This window comes from Nicotiana sylvestris, chromosome 12, assembly GCF_000393655.2.
Source record: "Nicotiana sylvestris chromosome 12, ASM39365v2, whole genome shotgun sequence".
Classification (NCBI taxonomy): Eukaryota; Viridiplantae; Streptophyta; class Magnoliopsida; order Solanales; family Solanaceae; genus Nicotiana; species Nicotiana sylvestris.
Window position 1 is genome coordinate 109,068,788 of NC_091068.1, and position 15,945 is coordinate 109,084,732.

At 36.7% G+C, this 15,945-nt stretch overlaps 1 protein-coding gene across 9 annotated transcripts; it reads right to left on the reverse strand.

Annotated features, from left to right (window-relative positions):
• Positions 1–1,934: 1,934 nt before the first annotated feature.
• LOC104218410 (uncharacterized) lies at positions 1,935–13,650 on the reverse strand. Of its 9 annotated transcripts, none has more exons than XM_070164978.1 (14): positions 13,318–13,650; positions 8,991–9,084; positions 8,815–8,889; positions 8,162–8,717; positions 7,847–8,055; positions 7,583–7,759; positions 7,227–7,493; positions 6,807–7,143; positions 6,478–6,725; positions 5,567–5,776; positions 5,373–5,465; positions 5,204–5,302; positions 4,793–5,124; positions 1,935–2,218 (listed from the first exon to the last, which is right to left on the reverse strand). In XM_070164978.1, exons 5-7 carry the CDS (start codon positions 8,046–8,048, stop codon positions 7,336–7,338), a joined length of 537 nt encoding a protein of 178 aa, XP_070021079.1. In that variant the 5' UTR covers positions 8,049–8,055; positions 8,162–8,717; positions 8,815–8,889; positions 8,991–9,084; positions 13,318–13,650; the 3' UTR covers positions 1,935–2,218; positions 4,793–5,124; positions 5,204–5,302; positions 5,373–5,465; positions 5,567–5,776; positions 6,478–6,725; positions 6,807–7,143; positions 7,227–7,335. The 9 variants fall into 9 exon arrangements, with proteins under 9 accessions (XP_070021079.1, XP_070021077.1, XP_070021078.1 ...); XM_070164976.1 differs by having other exon boundaries at positions 8,802–8,889; XM_070164977.1 differs by having other exon boundaries at positions 8,798–8,889.
• Between the last annotated feature and the right edge of the window lie 2,295 nt (positions 13,651–15,945).

A 15,945-nucleotide genomic window follows, 5' to 3' on the forward strand; every position in this document is an offset into this window, starting at 1 on the left:
CCAAAAATGATCAATATCAATTAATTAATTGAATCGTACATCAATGATGTAAGCTAGTCACAATATTGTGTTCATAAATATTTAGCAAAAAAACTACATATACTAATAATATCCTTCGATTGTAATGTAAAATTTTCTTGAAATTCCCAGTAAAATTGTGGTTGATCACTATGTCGTCAAAAATCGGCTTCTCGTAAACTTCAATATCCAAAACCTATTGAAAAAATAAGAAATTTCAGTTAGAAAAACTATATATAACAGACGTATAAATACTCAAATTTTCAAAAAGAGTCTAGTCTCAACAATGATTAGGATACAACCGACTTGCTTCCCCCACCCAGACAACAAAATTTAGTGAAAGAAATGATAAATAGATGACTTTGCAAATTTTAACAACATAAGAGGTAAAACAGTGTCAAAGCTACAGAAAGTTACTCCGCAGAGATCAATCATGCACATAAATGCACTCATGCAGCCTATCAGACCTATTCCTATCAAAACCCTATCGTTTTTTTGTGGAGAACCTTCTGTTCATTGGAAATCAAGAGAAGTCAAGTGCATGTTAGCCATAGAAAAATCTCCAATACGCAGTCGTTGGTAAGTTTTCTTATGGATTGCCAGATTTACAAGAATTACGAAGATTGGTTCCAATCCAAAGTGAAGTTAAGTGTCCCTGCCAGGTTGGTTATTTGCGTGATTGACATGTTTTGATTCGTTGATCACTGTTGGAGAATTATGTCAATATGATGTCCAAAGTTGCGCACTATATTAAACATCAGGATTATTACTACCAGATAGATCTCTCAAAGATGATACGAGATTTAAGCCGGAGGAGGAAACCCCCAGTATTGTAGCCTGGATTTCTTTTTAAGCCTTGTCTCCTACTTTCTTTGTGAAGGAGTCATGTTTAGAATGGCTTCTGCTGTTGGGAATCCGTAAAGATTAATATGGCTACTCAAAATAAGACTAGACCTAGTTGTGTGAGGGTGAAGTTGGAGGTTAATTTACCGGATGAATTTCCAAAGTAAATTCAAGTTGAAGTAGAAGAAGTTAAAGATGATCATACAGGTGAAGTGACGTCCGAACAATTTTAAGATTAATTATGATTGTCTGCCCAAATATTACAGAGAAAGTAAATTGCAATGCCACAATGAGGCAGGGTGCAGAATTATACATCCTGAATTAGTTCAAGAGATAAAGGAATGTGTCACAACCTTTTTCTTGCGGGACAAACAATATGGCTTTTGCTACAAAATTCCCGAGCCAATATAGAGTAGTTATCATTGTTGTTAACAGTTTTGACTGGAAGATGAGCTTTATCCTTAGTGTATCATTCATCAGATGAAGTCATCAATTCCTAATATATAGAGGAAAGAAAAATCATTTGCTAAGGGAGCACTGCTGCATGCTAACAACCTTGATTTATAAACTAATAAGTATTTTCTTACATGTTTTGTTGTAGAAATATAAGCTGAGCTGAGATAAATGATAGAAAGGGATGTAAGAGAGGTCTCCAGCAATTGCAGTATTTTCTTTCCTCTCCAGCTTATAGAGGAAAGAAAAATCATTTGCTAAGGGAGCACTGCTGCATGCTAACAACCTTGATTTATAAACTAATAAGTATTTTATTTCATGTTTTGTTGTAGAAATATAAGCTGAGCTGAGATAAATGATAGAAAGGGATGTAAGAGAGGTCTCCAGCAATTGCAGTAGCTAGTAGTTGACATAAAAATTTAGTTTGAGAATGTTCAAAAGAATAACTAGCTTGTTAGAATTTTCTTAGGCCCACACCAGCCCTAAATTAATTTCCAAACATTATCAGACAGAAGTGTCACGACCCCAAACCCTAACCCAGTCGTGATGGCGCTTCTCGTGAAGACAAGGCCAACCAATTAAACCCAATTCACTTTTTAAACAGTTAAACAACATAAAAGCAGTCTAAAACATGATTTAGTAATACTAAGTAGCAGATAATATCAATAAAGTGCGGAAGTACAACCCAACACAGCCCTAACCGAGGTGTCACTAGTCACGAGCATCTAACAATACTGAATACTCAAATGTAACTACAGAGTTTAACACTGAACTAAGGATATAAGGAAAAGAGATAGGGAGGAGCTCCGGGCTGCGAACGCCAACAGCTACCTAAAGACTCCTCGAGATCCGCCTGAAGCTGGAATGAATCAGCACTCGTGAGCGGGACCAGCTACGCCTGAATCTGCACACAGGGTGCAGGGAGTAAAGTGAATACTCCAACTCAGTGAGTAACAAATGTAAATAACGACTGAAAGTAAGAAATCACATAAGGCACAAGGCATTCTATAATGAAGCAGTAAAACCAGTCAAAGACAGTAAATCAGTGAAAGATAGATAGAAACCTTTAACTCAAATGTAGTTTCATGAAAAGCCCTTTTTAATAATTAAGCAGAAAATTGACAGTCAATTATGAAAAGTAAACACATAAAGGCTCGCCCCTCGGGCAACATCTCAGAACAGTACCAGCCTCTCGGGCAATCACATAGAACAATACCAGCCCCTCGGGCTCAATCTCACATCACAATAGGTATCCGCGCTCACTGGGGGTGTGCAGACTCCTGGAGGGGCCCCTTACGACCCAAGCACAATAACTAGCCATCTCGTGGCATCAAAACTAGGTCATCGGCCTCATATCAATCAAGCTACCTTGTGGCGTACATATCTCAGGCTCTCGACCTCATAATCAATATCAAATGTTTCCTCACAACATAGGCCCTCGGTCTTACTCAGTCAAAAAATCCTCACAAGCCACTCGGGCAGTAGTAAAACATGTTTCTCAGCCTAAAAATATCGTTTAAAAGATCATGTAAGTGTTTAAAACAGAGTAAACATGGTTGAATATGAAAACAGTGAAATATAACATGATTGAGTTCAAGTAGAAAGTCAAAACAGTGAGGAAATATCAGTAAAAATCCCCGAAGGGCTCAAATAGTTGGCACAAGGCCCAAATATGACATTCAACCCAAATAATGATGAAAACAAGTAGATTTCAGTCAAATACGCGGTAAAATCATCAATCGGGACGATCAAGTCATAATCCCCAATAGTGCACGACCCCATGCTCGTCATCAAGCGTGTGTCTCACCTCAATATAGCACTACGACCCCTCGGCCTCCACGCGTGTCGAATCTATGCAAAATCATATCGAGGATGTCAAAATATGCTAAGGGAACGAAGCTCAAGCGAAAACAATCAACAAATGGCACAAATCCCAAAATTACCAAAACCCGACCCCCGAGCCTACGCCTCGGAATTCAATAATTTTCACATCAACGGATTCCTTATCTTCCCACGAGTTCATACATATCAAAAACATCAAAATCCATCCACAAATGACCCTTCAAATCCCAAATGTTTGGTCTCAAATTTCAAGCCCTAGCTCTTCAATTTTAGGCTTAGATTCCATGATTTTTTTCTAGGTGGAATTCACATAATAATCGAGTTTTTAGTCCAAAATCCTTACCTCCAAACGTTTCCCCTTGAATACCTCTTCAATCTCCTTCAAAAATCTCTAAAAACGATCAACTATGGAGGAAATAAATCCCAAAATCGTGGACAAGACGAGCTTAAAAACATTCTGCCCAGGCATTTATTCCTTCTTCGCGAACGCGGTCAAACCCTCGCGTTCGCGAAGCACAAATTTACTTTGACCAACTTTCCTCTTTCGCGAACGCGACATGACCATCGCGAACGTGATGACTCCTCAGACATACACTTCGCGAACGCTCTCCATCTCTCTCCCGCAAACGCGATGAACAACTTGGCCTCAAACCCAGCTGACCAAACGACTCTACGCGAACACGATGCTCCAATCCTTAGCCCTTCGCGAACGCGAAGCTCCCATCGCGAACACAAAGGTTTAATCTTTTCCTTCCCCAACTGACTCTTCGCGAACGCGAGGGTCCACTCGCGAACGCAAAGGGAAAAATCCCTGCAACGGCTGAACATAATTTCTGCAATAATCCTTAACTCCAAAATGATCCGTTCGACCCCTTGAAACTCACCCAAGGCCCCCGGGACCTCAACCAAAGGCACAAACACATCCTAATACCTTATTCAAACTTGTTCCAATCATCAAAACAGCTCAAATAATATCAAATCACCCAAAACACATCGGATTCAAGCCAAATTTCCTAAAAATCTTCCGAATTCCACTTTTGATCAAAAACCCAACCAAACCACGTCCGAATGACCTGAAATTTTGCACACACATATCAAATGACACAACGGAACTAATACAACTCTCAAAATTCCATTCCGACCCTTATATCAAAAACTCGCCTACCAACCGGAAATCGTCAAATTATCAACTTCACCAATTCAAGCCTAAATCTACTCTGAACCTCCAAAACTCATTCCGATCACGCTCCTAAGTCATAAATCACCTTCTGAAGCTAACCGAACCATCAGAACTCACATCCGAGCCCTCTAATACATAAGTCAATATCCAGTTGACTTTTTTAACTTAAACTCACTCTAAAGAAACTAAGTGTCTCAAACCTTGCCAAATCCTTTCCGAATTCGATCCAACCAATCTGATACCACAAAACACGGATAACGAAGCATAAAGAAGCAGAAATGGGGGAAACGGAGCGGTAACTCATGAGACAACTGGCCGGATCATCACAAGAAGCTTGTTAGAATTGACACCGATGAAATTCGTAATTAATAGAAGAATAAATTCCACAAAGGATATACAATAACATACACTTAAATAAACAAAATAAATTAACATTTCATGTAAGTTGTTACTCACTTGGTATCATCAAGGATCCAAATAGTCATTCTCCTGAGCTGGAGGCTGGAAATTAGTTTGTTGCGCTAATACTAATTCTTTTATTTTCCTCAGTTCCCTCATCTCATTTTCGAAGTTAGACAGACGATCCTTCAAAGATAGTTTTCATTTTTAGTTGAACGTAGCTTAGCCAATAATTTAGTTTTTGAGGTAGTTCCCCCTTTCAAATCTTTCACCTTTAATCCACCCTCAAAGCCAAATACATGACTACGACTTTGAGGTTCAAAGCATTTTTCTACAATCTCTATGTTAGGAAGTGACGGTTCAGACTGCACCAATTCCTTGATTTGAGCCTACAAATTATATAGAAATTTTTTTGTTAGATCCCATAATAACTAAAAGTAAAGAACATGTTCAATTAATTATACGCACATGTTTCTCGATTGTTTTAGGTTCAAAAAGTGTGTTATTCTTCTTGCGAGTCTCGAAGAAAATAGTTGCCAAATTTGGTGGTTTGCCATCTTTTCCGCCCTTCACATAAAAGTAATATGTCAAATAACGTCTCGTCAATATTAAGCAAAAATAGATTTGATGATAACACCTTTTGATAAATAATCTCTCTAATTGGTTTGCTACCAATACGATGAAGCATCTTCAACTTAGTTCTATTTGTTGCATTCCTGTTACTTCTCGCCTATATTTGAGTGACAACATTAAATCAAATGCTATAAATAAGTTATCAATTAAAATATCACTGTATAAAATAAAATTACATAATTAGGTATTATATCAAACCTGAAAACTTTCTGTAGAAAAATGTTCCTTTACCAACCACTCCCATTGTTTCTTGTCTACCCCCTTGGGCACATTTTTAAGAGCCTCTTGGATTGGCTTACCCTTCACATATTTTGCATGCACTTGTCCTCTTCATTTGTTCCATAACTCTTTCATCCATCCCAAAATATGATCGCGATGTATATCCATGTCATCACTCTCAAATTTATCCTACAATACATCAAACGTAGATTGATATCCAATATCATCACAGAAACTCCATGTGATAGAAGAAAACATAGTTCTACAATAAAGCTTGAATTAACAAATGCCTTAGCTTTATTTCAATTTTGTGAATTTAAAACATATAACATGCACCAATAGTGCATCATCCAGGTAGTCCCAATCAGCGTATCACAATAGAAAACAAATTAACTATATACAAATAAAAGATGCAAGTTGACATCTAGGCCCTAAACTACCACAGATTGCTATTACAATAATTAAATTGAATCCAAAAGTCAGTAAACATGTAACAAGAGATGTCCTAAATGGCGATTCAGATGATACATTTAGCAGCTAATAGGTACAGGTGACTGATGCACTGGTGCACTAGCAGCAACAAAAAAACTATGAAAATTAACCACACCCCCAACATTTCAGGCTAAAAAAATTGTACGTGATAAACTAGGAGCTGCTTATGGTAAATGACAACGCGAATCAGATATTCAGATCAGCTACAATTGTTAAATTACGAAAAGCAGGAGCACCTTTCCAGTAGGGTGAATCTTCATTTGAGTTATGAAATATAAAATGAACACTAAGCTCAATGCTTAGTGTAATTGCAAAAAATAAGAAAAAAAATAGTTAAGCCCCAAGAATGGATTGAAAAGAGGAAATAAAGGAGATATTGGAATATTCCATCTATTTACCTTAACAGCTGCCCACATGTGATTTAACTTTTCTTCCTTAATGCGATCCCACGATAATATTCCCAACGGATATATATTACGGTCGCAAACTATTTTTCCCAAGTGCCTCGAAAATAGATTGTTATTCTTTCCAACTGTTCGATTATTGTAGAATGTTACTTTTAGCTTCTCTCCAACTTCAAGTGATGCAACTTCTTTGCACTTGTTACTTCCTCTAACCTTTTTTACCTTTCCTGCAGTACCTGAACCTACATTTGCTTAATTTATAAATGTTAGAAAATATTGTAAAAATGATAAACTTGTGATCAAGCAGATTTGAGAAACCATACTTGTTTCAACTGTTTGGGTGGACTGCATAACTTGATCAATAGAAGGAGAAAACCATACTTGTTTCAACTGTTTGGGTGGACTGCATAACTTGATCAATAGAAGGAGAAAATGAAATATCAGTTTGCATATTCTCCTTGTCATGAAACAAAAGCTTTTGATTCATTGTTCGTAATCCTTGAGCGGCATACATGGTAGAGTCTAATCTTGTACTCTTAGAATGTCTTGACATATTTTGACTAGCATAATGAGAATTCGGATAGAAGGATCGCACTTCATTTTCAGACTCCTCAAATGAGCACATAGATCTAACTCGCCCTCGTCCTTTCCCTAGAATACCTGGTGCAAGAAATCATATTACTAAAAATTTGGCATTAAATTAAATTCATTTCTAAAAAAAGAATAGATTTGAGAAACCATACTTGCTTCAGCTTTTTGGGGGGACTGCATAACTTGATCAACAGAAGGAGAAAATGAAATATCAGTCTGCATATTCTCCTTGTCATGAACCAAAGGGTTTTTATTCACTGTTCACAATTCTTGAGCGGCAGATAAGGTACTCTTAGAAGGTCTTGACATGCTTTGACAATTATAATGAGTATTTTGATGGAAAGATCGCTCTTCATTTTCAGATTCTTCAAGGGAACACATAGATCTAAGCTCTTGCTTTCGTCCCTTTCCTAGAGCACCTGGTGCAAGAAATTACATGAGTACAGGAAATCAAATCTAAATAATTACAAAATTGATTTTAAAAGAGAGTAGATTTTAGAAACCGTACTTGCTGAATTTTTTTGGATGTAGTGCATAATGTTATCAGTAGATGAAAAAGATGGAATATTAGTTTGCATATGCCCTTTCTCAAAAACCAATGGTTTTTTATTCGTTGGTCCCATTTCAGACACCCCCAAAGAGCACATAAATCGAAGCCCTCGCCCTCGTCCCTTCGTTACAGCACCTAGTATAAGGAAATCACATTACTAAAAAAATAGCAATAAAATTTAACTGTACAAATTGATAATACAATATATTTGAAAAACCATACCCGTTTCAACAATTTGGTTGTACTTCATAGCTTGATCAGTAGATGGAAAAAATGGAATATCTATTCTAGATACCCCTAAAGAGCTTAGAGATTTAAGCCCTCTCCCTCGTCCCTTCCCTATAACACCCGGTGCAACAAACACATATTTGGTAGTAGCTTTCCCAATAGATGCTACCTCATTTTCATTCTTTGATGGTCTCATATCAAACCTACAAAAAGAAATAAGACATTATAAATGCAATGTACCAACAAAAAAACATATAATCATAATGCATAACAATATGAATATGCTAATGGCATAAAGAGATACTTCACCTCAGTCGGTTCTTTTCCGTTTATTTTGTATAGGATTTTCTAAATCTACAACATCACCATCCATTTGTTGCAAAATCTCATAGGAATCACGAGATTGTGTCTTTCTTGCTACACACCAGCCTTTGTTGGAATTATCATTAGCATAAAATACTTGAGATGCTTGGTCCGTTAATACAAAAGGCTCATTTATTTTCAAAAATCGCCCCCAATTAACATTTACAATACCATATTCATCTGTTTTAGTTCATTTCTTTTTATCATATGCATCAAACCAATTACATCGAAACAAAATTACTCTTCTTCCGGTGAATTGCAATTCAAGAGCGTCAATTAAAACTCCATAGTAATCAATATTCTCACTATGTTGATCAGTCTCACCGACAACAGCCACACCACAATTTTGAGTCCTTAAATGTTTATCATAATCTTCCACATGAAATCTATATCCATTAACAACATAACCACTATAATGTAACACATATTGGATCGGACCGCGTGAAAGTGCAAGGAAATCTTCCATGATCTGACTATCATCTTCTTTATACAATTGTGCAACCTATTGACAAGATAAAGTTGATTACTTTAGAATGGGGAAAATATAATATTGGATTTTTAAATTTAATATGTATATATTACTCGCCCTATCTTTAAACCATTCAATAAATTGTCTGTTCCATTCTGTATCAGACAAGTGTTGAGTAGAATCCACATGAGTTCGTGCAAGCTCTCTACAAATTTTAGTTGAACCACAAATGTCATACATAAAGGATAAACAATCCTAAAGGAAGCAACGAAAACAAAATACGATATGAAGGACAAAATATCATACTCTAGAAATGGTAGAACTTCATCACAATTCTTCAGTCTGTATATATGTGCTTGCTCCAATTCATCCGCTTCAAGATCATGATATTTTGGATCTCCTAAAGTTTTTCCAGATTTACAAAATAGAGATAAACTTCCATCAAAATTTTTTAAACCACCATCGTCATTTCATTCTGGTCGATTAAACTTTGTGTCGATTCTATGCAGATACCTAGAACATAAGGTCATACATTCATTTGCAAGGTAACCCTCTGCAATTGAACCTTCTAGACAAGCCCTATTACCAATGAGAGATTTCAAAAAATATAACCATCGTTCTATAGGATACATCCACCAATACTGAACCGGTCCAGCAAGCTTAGCTTCATTAGCTAAGTGAATAGGCAAGTGCACCATGACATCAAAAAATGAGGGAGGGAATACCTTTTCTAACTTACAAAGTGTTATAGGAATTTGAGCTTCAATCTTATCCAAGTCACTAGTCCGTAATGCCTTTGCTCCAAGAACATTAAAAAATAAAGACAACTCGATAAGGGGTTCACACACTGTTTTGGATAGCATGCCACGTAGAGTAAGATGGAGTAAATGTTGTAGAAGAACATGGCAATCATGACTCTTTAATCCAGAAATTTTGTGCTCTTTCAAGTTAACATTTTGAGAAATATTAGATGAAAATCCATCTGGTACCTTTAAATTCTTTAAGAAAAGGCATATGTTGTGCTTTTCTTAGGGAGCTAATGTATAACATGCAGTTGGAACTTCATATTTTTCTCCTTTTCTGATTGGGTGCAATTCCGGCCTAATGTTCATTTCTTACAAATCGAGTCGAGTTTTAATGGTGTCCTTGGTATTTCCTTTGACATTCATGATCGTCCCCAAAATATTATCACATATATTTTTTTCAATATGCATAACATCCAAATTATGTCGCAACAAGAGTGATTTCCAATATGGAAGTTCAAAAAGATTCCTCTTATTCCAGTTATCTTTTTGAACATCATGTGATATCTTGGTCCTTTTCTTTGGATCCTTTGTTAATTGTAACCCTTTAAGATCTTGAACTTGATTAAGTATCTCAATACCAGAACGTATTTTTGGTGGGAGCCTTTTCTCTTTTGTGCCATCAAATGACTCCTTATCATTCCTCCATTTGTGATTAAGAGAAAGGTAATGTCGATGACCCATAAAACATTATTTCTTACTATTCTTCAATTTGATTGAGGAAGTGTCTTTATTGCAACATGGGCATGCCAATTTACCTTTTGTACTCCATCCAGATAAATTTGCATATGTTGGAAAGTCATTGATAGTCCATAACAAAGAAGCATGTAACTTAAAATTCTGTCTGGTTGATGCATCAAAGGTCTCAACACCAATTTCCCATAACTCATTCAACTCTTCTATCAAGGGTTGAAGATATATGTCAATTGCATCTCCTCGACTATCTGGACCAGGTATAAGCATGTACATAATAAAAATTTTCTGTTTCTTACACAACCAAGGTGGTAAATTATAAGGATTAAGTACCACATGCCAAATACAATATGAGGTTTTTGAATTTCAAAATGGCTGAAATCCATCACTAGCAAGTCCAAGTCGAATATTACGAGGCTCAGCCGCAAATGAGGGATGAAGTTCATCAAATGATTTCCATGCTATTGAATCAGCTGGATGCCTCATTGTTCCATCATCAACCCTTTTATCATGATGCCATGTTATTAGGGAAGATGTCTTTGCCTACATATACAACCTTTGAAGCCTAGGCTTCAATGGAAAATAACGTAAAATCTTTGATGCTATTATTTTACCATTCTTGTTATTTTTTGCTTCCCCGCTATGTTTATCTATTTTCTATCTGGATGCACCACATACTTTACAGGAATCAAGTAAATTATCTTCCTTCCAATATAGCATGTCATTTATACAAGCATCAATTTTTTTGGTAGGAAAGCCCAAGGTCCCGAATCACCTTCTTTGCTTCATAATATGAATTCGGCAAATTCGCTCCATCAGGCAACATCTCATCCTTCAACATTTTTAATAACATTGTAAATGACTCGTTGCTCCAACGACCCATACTTTTTATGTGAAGCAGTTTAATCAAAGTGGAAAGCTTTGAAATTTTTGAATTTTAGTATAGTGGCTTCTCGAAATCTTTCAATAGGCTGTAAAACTTTTTGGCTTCAACATTTGGTTCTTCTTCAAGTAAATCATTGTAACCAACATCAGCAGTGCCTCCATCATGATTAGGATACAAATCCCTCAGCATTTCATGTATTTCATCCTCATCCTCATAATCATCTACTTCATTATCATCTTCAACTTCGCATTCCGACTATGGCTCACCCTGAACTTCTCCATGATGATACCAAAAAGTATAATTTTGAATTATTCCATATACTTTCAAATGTATCTCGACTGTCTCACGTGTTCCTAATGTTGTGTTACAACATTTGACACACGGACATCGTATTTCATACAATTCTCCTGTTCTTCTAAAGGCATAATCCAAAAAAGTTTGTACCCCAATTAAGTAGGATTCGTCAAGTGGGTTATCAATAAGTTGCATCTATCGCTTACTTGGTGCCATAACCTTGGATAGCAAATAGAAATAATATTTAAAAAATTAAGATCACAAAACATTTAGATGCACATTACTTATAAAAGAAAGTACTACGATGCACATTACTTGTTATTACACTTGCCAGACTCATCTTTATGACTAAACTTCCTACGATTTTATAAGAATGAAATAAATAACAAGTTGATATTCATAACATATAACTCACAATTGCTCAACAAAATGAGAAATTAAAACACATAAGACACTCTAAAATTAAATCACTAATTTTTTATCTTATCTTCCTTAAATAAAAGAATGATACAATAACTGTCATTCTACTATTAAAAAATTGTAATGATTGTTATCTAATGAGACACTAGCTATATTTGTCATTTTTTTAATCAAGAACTAGTTATATATATATATATATATATATATATATATATATATATATATATATATATATATATATATATATATATATATATATATAAGTATGAAGTTCAATTATATCCTAAGGATAGCTAAAAAAAAACCTACAGATAAGCACAAAAACATGAAATGCTATTAATCTTTAACATAATCAAAATCCAACACCGAAATTTGTTAATTTAGTGAAGAACTATATTTTCCGCTCCATCAAATATATTCTTTTCCAATCAAAGTAAAACTCACATTATAGCTAGAATCAAAATAGAGCCTATATTATAATAGTTGATATATTTGTTCATTAATATGTTAGTGCCATCTTGGTTCACTTGTGGGTGGCAAAATAAGGCAGAACTAGGAGAAGGATAGAAGGAAAAATGGTACTTGGATGTATTTCAAATTTTCTGTTGTTCAGGATAATGTGTTTGCTTTTTACAGCACAACATATGTTCTGGAAAATGTAGGAAAACAGTTGACAACTGACAGTAGTGTCTTGTGAACATGATAAATTTAACGCTCAAAATATTGACCTTATCAGAATATTACGAGGCTCAGCCTATATTCTCTTGCAGTCCTAATACGAGCAACCAATACCCATTTTTGGTGAAATTTTAGTTCTGGGTTGCTTGACATTCTCCAATGTCCGATGATTTTACGAGAAACCAAACAGCCCCTCTTTTGTACAAATTTCTCCTCACACAATAAAGATCACCCAATTTTAAACCCAATAATCTCACTTTTATCACTCACACAAGAAAGATCACTATTCAAAACAATCAATAAGCTGCAAAATGGTACTAAAATATTTCTCCACAACAGTGTTAGGTCAGAGTTTTACTAAACACCAAAAGTACAAAATGTAATCTTATCAAAAATCTCAACTTCAAGTTTTATAGAGTATCTTGCTGTTACAGGAACTACGTGACTTTGCAGATATGATTTCTTAATGAGAATTATGCTTTTTGTACTGTAAATATTTATTTTATAATCATTATAAAAGCAACTACTTTTAACTTAGCTTCATTCTACATTTTCAATAAACAAAACTGTATAAACAGGAAAACCTAAAAGGTCAATTAGTAAGAGAGATTTCTACATATAGAAACAAAAAATAAAAGAGAAAGAAATTGAAGAACCCTTTTGCGATTTCTGATTCAAATTGAAGAAATTGAAGAATCCAGATTTTGACTCTCCATATATAGAGTTCTAAGTTGCAGAAAACAAATAAAGAAACAAAAAATTGAAGAACCCCTTTTGCGATTTTTGATTCAAAGGGAAAAAAGGACACGAAGAAGAAGAAAAAAACAGAACATATCAAAGAGAAAGAAATTGAACTTACTCTTGTTTAGCGGATAATCCAATAGTATAATTTATGTAAAGTACTTTGGAGGATTAGCGGCCTCCAAAGAAGAAATTGAACAGAGTTCTGGATGCCGAAGTTTAGCAGCCGCCTCGCTCGCTCTTTGTGACCTTTCTTAGAGTTTTTGACCTTTTGAATTTTGAAGGAGTTTAGTGGCTGAGATTCTGAATTTTGAAGGAGTTCGATCGGCAGTCTGTTAGGGATTTTAGGCTGAAAGTTTGAGAGATTTTAGGGTGAAAGACAATTTGGAGGGATACCGTGAAATTTTGGAGCTTACTTTCCTTTTCTTTTCTTTTTTTACTTTTAGTTTTCATTAGTTCCCGCCCCTATCCCGCTAAAATCCAATATTAGAGATCAGATATTAATTTTTGTGTAGACCAGAACACGTCTGGTAGTGTATTTAAGAGATAAAATTGCATATTAAAGACTAAAAGAAATTCTCATCCCTATAAGTATACTTTTAGGGACCATAATTAAAACTTGTCGCTAAATGCTGGTCCCTAATAAGGCTTTTTCTTGTAGTGATTGTTTCTAGTTGGAATAACCCTTTGTTTGCTGTTGCCGTGATTTTATATGGACCGTCCCAATTGGTTCCAAGTTTGCCTTCCCGTGGGTCTTTACTCGCTAGTATTTTGGCTTTGAATACATAGTCCCCTACCTTGAGTGGTCTGACTTGGGCTTTTTTGTTGTAGTACCGTTTTGGTTGTTGTTTTTGAGTTATCATTCTTACGTAGTCCATGTCTCTTAACTCATCTGTTTCGTCGAGGTCTTGCTTTCTGCTTTTATCGTTACTTGGTCCGCTCTCATTGGAGTACCTCAAAATCGCTTCCCCGACTTCGACTGGTATCACTGCGCCGGTCCCATAGACTAGTGAATATGACGTCTCTCATGTGCTTGTTTTTGGTGTGGTGCGGTATGCCCATAGCACTTCCGATAGCAGTTCCGGCTACAGTACCTTGGCGTCCTCAAGCTTTTTCTTCATGATGTTCAATATTGTTTTGCTGGAGGACTCAGCCTGACCGTTGCCTGCGGAATGATAAGGCGTGGAGAGTATTCACTTGATGTGCCATTTTTTGAAGAATTCAGCTGTCTTTCTTCTGGTGAATTGGGGTCCATTATCATAACTGATTTCTTTGGGGATGCCGAAGCGGCATATGATGTTCCTCCATATGAACGTGATAACTTCTTGTTCGCGTATTTGAGCGAATGTACCTGCTTCTACCCACTTGAAAAAATAGTCAGTTAAAACCAAAAGAAATCGTATATTACCTCGTCCTGTTGGAAGGGGTCCAACGATGTCCATCCCCATTTGATGAATGGCCAAGGAGATGTGACTGAGTGGAGGTGATCGCCCACCTGGTGGATCATTGGAGCATATTTTTGGCATTGTTCGCACTTTATAACGAAGTCGGCGACTTCCCTTTTCATGGTGGGCCAATAATAGCCTGCCCGTATGAGGCATCTAACGAGGGCTCAATTACCGGTATGGGCTCCACAGTGGTCTTCATGTAATTTTTCGAGGAAGCGCCTAGTTTGATTTGGTCCTAGGCATTTTTCCAAAGGACCGCCAAATGTTCTTTTATACAAGTCATGGTTGATGATGTTGTATCTGGCCGCCTGCATTCGAAGCTTCTTGGCTTTTTTTTATTGGGTAGGAGCACTCCGTCCTACAAATATGACATAATACGGTTGCAGCAGTCCTAAGCAAGTTTATAGTGCGTACCTCAATTTGGTCTATTGATGAACGAAGGAGGGTGATCACGTTTTCCTTTCCGCTTATGTTCTTGGTGGCCGCCGCTAATTTAGCAAGGCCGTATACTTCAATTTTTTTTGCTCGAGGTATCAGGTCGAGTTGGCACTTGTCGAACTTGGACAATAGCTTATGAATTTCTGCCTTATATTTTTGTAGCCTTTATTCCTTGATTTGGAAAGTCCCTGTGACTTAGTTGATGATGAGTTGTGAGTCACATCGGAGGATGACTCGCCGTGCTCCATACTTGAGAGCTAGTTTCAGTCCTACAATTATGGCCTCATACTCGGCCTCATTGTTAGTTATGTCGGGACACCGTATGGACTGGCGGATGACTTCGCTTGTTAGGACCTCGAGCATGAGTCCCAGTCCAGATCCTAACACGTTGGAGGCACCATCGGTGTACAAGACCCATAGCTCAGATAACTTGGGAGAGGTACGAGAGGCTTCCTGCTCGGCCTTAGGCATTATTTTGGCGCTGAAGTCGATGACAAAGTCGGCGAGTACTTGTGATTTTATCGTTGTTCGCGGATGATATGTTATATCGTGCTCGCTTAATTCGATGGCCCACTTAGCCAGTCTATCCGACAGCTTGGGTTTATGTAGGATGCTTCTTAGGGGGAAGGTCGTGACCACCGAGATGGTGTGGCATTGAAAATAGGATCTAAGCTTTTGCGAAGCTACGACTAATGCAGGAGCCAGTTTTTCGAGGTGAGGATACCTCGTTTCGGCATCGACCAGGATTTTGCTAATGTAATAGATTGGAGATTGCATACCTTTGTTTTCATGGACCAAGACTGCGATTACTGTGACATCGGATACGGCCAGGTCGATTAAGAGGCGTTTGCCAGGTTCTG

What these genes read in the sequence shown, in the direction of transcription:
- LOC104218410 (XM_070164979.1), bottom strand. Translation starts at nt 8,048, where the DNA reads ATGAGACCATCAAAGAATGAAAATGAGGTAGCATCTATTGGGAAAGCT. An exon ending in CAACCAAATTGTTGAAACGG is followed by an intron (nt 7,760 to 7,846) that starts GTATGGTTTTTC and finishes TCCTTATACTAG; the next exon opens with GTGCTGTAACGAAGGGACGA. An exon ending in CATCCAAAAAAATTCAGCAA is followed by an intron (nt 7,494 to 7,582) that starts GTACGGTTTCTA and finishes TTCTTGCACCAG; the next exon opens with GTGCTCTAGGAAAGGGACGA.